The 2975-nt window shown below is 40.7% G+C and overlaps 1 protein-coding gene across 1 annotated transcript in view; it reads left to right on the top strand.

Moving 5' to 3' along the window:
• Positions 1–2975, top strand: part of LOC101853736 (vacuolar protein sorting-associated protein 13B) — a gene marked incomplete in the record, with an annotated part of 129782 nt that overhangs the window by 61341 nt on the left and 65466 nt on the right. Inside the window, 2 exon segments of the mRNA XM_035972650.1 lie at positions 177–284; positions 1834–2011. Of these exon segments, the coding sequence (XP_035828543.1) occupies positions 177–284; positions 1834–2011 (286 nt within the window).

The raw sequence follows: 2975 nt of genomic DNA, 5'->3' as shown, positions 1-2975 counted from the left end.
TTCCTCCCATATATCTCTCCCCATTGTTCCCATCCCTCAGTTGTTCCCATGTTCCTATATATCTCTCCCCGTTCCTCCCATATATCTCTCCCCATTGTTCCCATCCCTCAGTTGTTCCCATGTTCCTATATATCTCTCCCCGTTCCTCCCATATATCTCTCCCCATTGTTCCCATCCCTCAGTTGTTCCTGGAGGTGGAGACAAGCCTGGTCCTGCTCAAGGTCGGTCAAGAGCACGTGTTCTGCCTCACCGACTTCCTGAGTGCCCTCAGCCGCAGTCTGCAGGTGGGTCTGTCTGCTCAGCTCTCGGGGACAGGGAATGGAGGGCTGTTTCATCATCATCATCATCACCATCACCATCATCATCATCGTCATCATTGTCATTGTAATTATCATCATCATCATCGTAATCATCATCATCATCATCATCACCACCACCACCACCACTATCATCATCACCGTATGTGATGCAGCGTGGTGGAATCAGGCTCTCGTCAATTTTTAGGCATGTAGAGTTATTGGTATCATCGTAAAGCTTATTCACTTGTCTTTATTAGGATGAAAAAAAAAGTGTCCATTTATCTTGAATACAAGACGAGATATTTGCGAAAGAAGGAGGTGGGGGTCACCTTTTTTCAGAGGTAAAATTAGTGAGAAAATGACCACCAAAGATTAGTCATTTCCTTATCTTAAAAGTAGGTGGTAACTGAAAATTTACATTTTTGTGCCTTTAATCCAAGCTTTTCATAAAAATCCACACAGAAATGAGTTCTTTAATGGGCATGAAAGCTGTTGAGCCAAAAAACAAAAATTTGATAAAAATTCACAAACCTGCGGAAAAGGTAGTTTCCTCACTTTGATTATTTTGACGAGAGCCTGATTCCGCCACGCTGCCTCACATATCATAATCATCATCATCATCATCATCATCATCATCATCATCATCATCATCATCATCATCATCGTCATCATCATCATCATTGTTTAAAAAAGCAGAGTAGGAGGGGAAGTCTTGCTTGATCTACAGAAAAAATAAAAAAAAAATAAAATGTTTAAAATTTGTTTTATTGAATCGGCTTGATGTTTCACCGCGTAGGCTTCCTCAGGAGCGTCTGAGAGTAAAACTAATGTGGCGCTCATCTTCATTGTATACCTGGAAAAAAATTTGAAAGTATATGGAGACTTGGGTTTTCTGGAAATGTTATGGTAATATATGCGTGAAATGTTCAATGTTTTGCCCTGTTTGGCCTTCATCAGGAACCAGTTTTTAGAAAAACAAAACTATAACATTGTAGTGTAGAGGTATTTGTGTCTTGACGTGGTGGAATCAGGCGCTCGTCAATTCTTTGGGCCTACAGAGTTCTTGTTGTTATCTTAAAGCTTGTTCATTTGTCTTGTTTTTGATGTAAACAAAACTAAAAATACACGTTTATCTTGAAAAATCGAAGAAGGTTGGGATCACCTGATGTCTGAGGTAAAATTAGCGAGAAAATGACGGCCAAAGTTTTGTGATTTCTAAACCTTGAGAGTCCTTGGGAACTGCAAGTTTACATTTTATGTGCCTTTGATCAAAGTTTCTATGTAAAATCCACTCCGAAAAATGTTTGAAAATGATGAAATGTTTGAAAATGATGAGATGTTTGAAAATGATGTAAATGGTGTTTAGCTCCACCCCTCCCTATTAAAAAAAAAATTGATAAAAATTGTGCAACGGGTGAAAAAAATGTTAGTTTCTTTGATTTCATTATTTTGACGAGCCTCTGATTTCACCACGATGCCACACGTATATTGTCATCATCATCTTCATCTTCATCATCTTCCCCGTCCTCATCAGGAGCTGTTCCCCCGCGGTTCTTCATCCTCCTCGAGAAGAAAAACGGCGTCGGAAGGTGAAGGTCACAGCTCCAAAGAGGGCCCGGCGACGCCTCGTTCTACGGTTGACCCAGATTTTGTAGTTGACCGCACCCACGACGACTTGAGATGTGGTGGCTTCCAGTATATCGAGGAATCAGGTGACGAGAGGAATTGTTAAAACGATAATAGTAATAAAATGAAGTCGAAGAAGAAGAAAATGAATAATAATAGTAATGATAATAATAGTAGTAAGATTGATTATATAATAATTGTACAAAATAATTCTTACTCTGGAGAACAAAATTACGCGTTTTTCCTGTGACAATGAGTCGGAGAATTCATTCATCATAATTCCAGGTTGCTGAAGCGTTTATTAGCGTGTTTTTGCAATACACACGTTTATTTTCTTCTTTGGGTTTATAGTGTTGTCTTTGCCCTATCTGTACGCTCTGGGATCATTTTGTACCCCGGGGTTGTATTCTTCACATTTCAGAATACTTCAAGTACGAAGATCTCTGTGAAATTTTCAGTATTATTCAAAAAATCATTTTAACAGACTGCTTATCAAAGCGTACAGATCGGATTTACGAGTAAATTTCCTCTTTAGAAAGTGGTGGCACAGAGTTTTCCACGTCGTATGGATACGATAGTAAAACACGACGTACAGATAGGGTTAAGTGGTGGCACAGAGTTCCCAACACCGTATGGATACGATAGTAAAACACGACGTACAGATAGGGTTAATCTACTGGTGGCACAGAGTTCCCCACGTCGTATGGATACGATAGTAAAACACGACGTACAGATAGGGTTAATCTACTGGTGGCACAGAGTTCCCCACGTCGTATGGATACGATAGTAAAACACGACGTACAGATAGGGTTAAGTGGTGGCACAGAGTTCCCAACACCGTATGGATACGATAGTAAAACACGACGTACAGATAGGGTTAATCTACTGGTGGTAACTTTGAACGGTAATATTACCGCAGACATTATGTTTTTCATGAGTCAGTATCCTCTTCTCTCTCCTCTCCCTCTCCCTCCCCCTCTCTCCCTCCCTCTTTCTCCCTCTCCCACCCTTTCCCTCTCTCCCTCCCTCCCTCCCCTCCTCTCCCTCTCC

Source organism: Aplysia californica, unplaced genomic scaffold, assembly GCF_000002075.1.
Source record: "Aplysia californica isolate F4 #8 unplaced genomic scaffold, AplCal3.0 scaffold00778, whole genome shotgun sequence".
Lineage (NCBI taxonomy): Eukaryota > Metazoa > Mollusca > Gastropoda > Aplysiida > Aplysiidae > Aplysia > Aplysia californica.
This window is presented reverse-complemented; position numbering and strand designations above follow the sequence as displayed.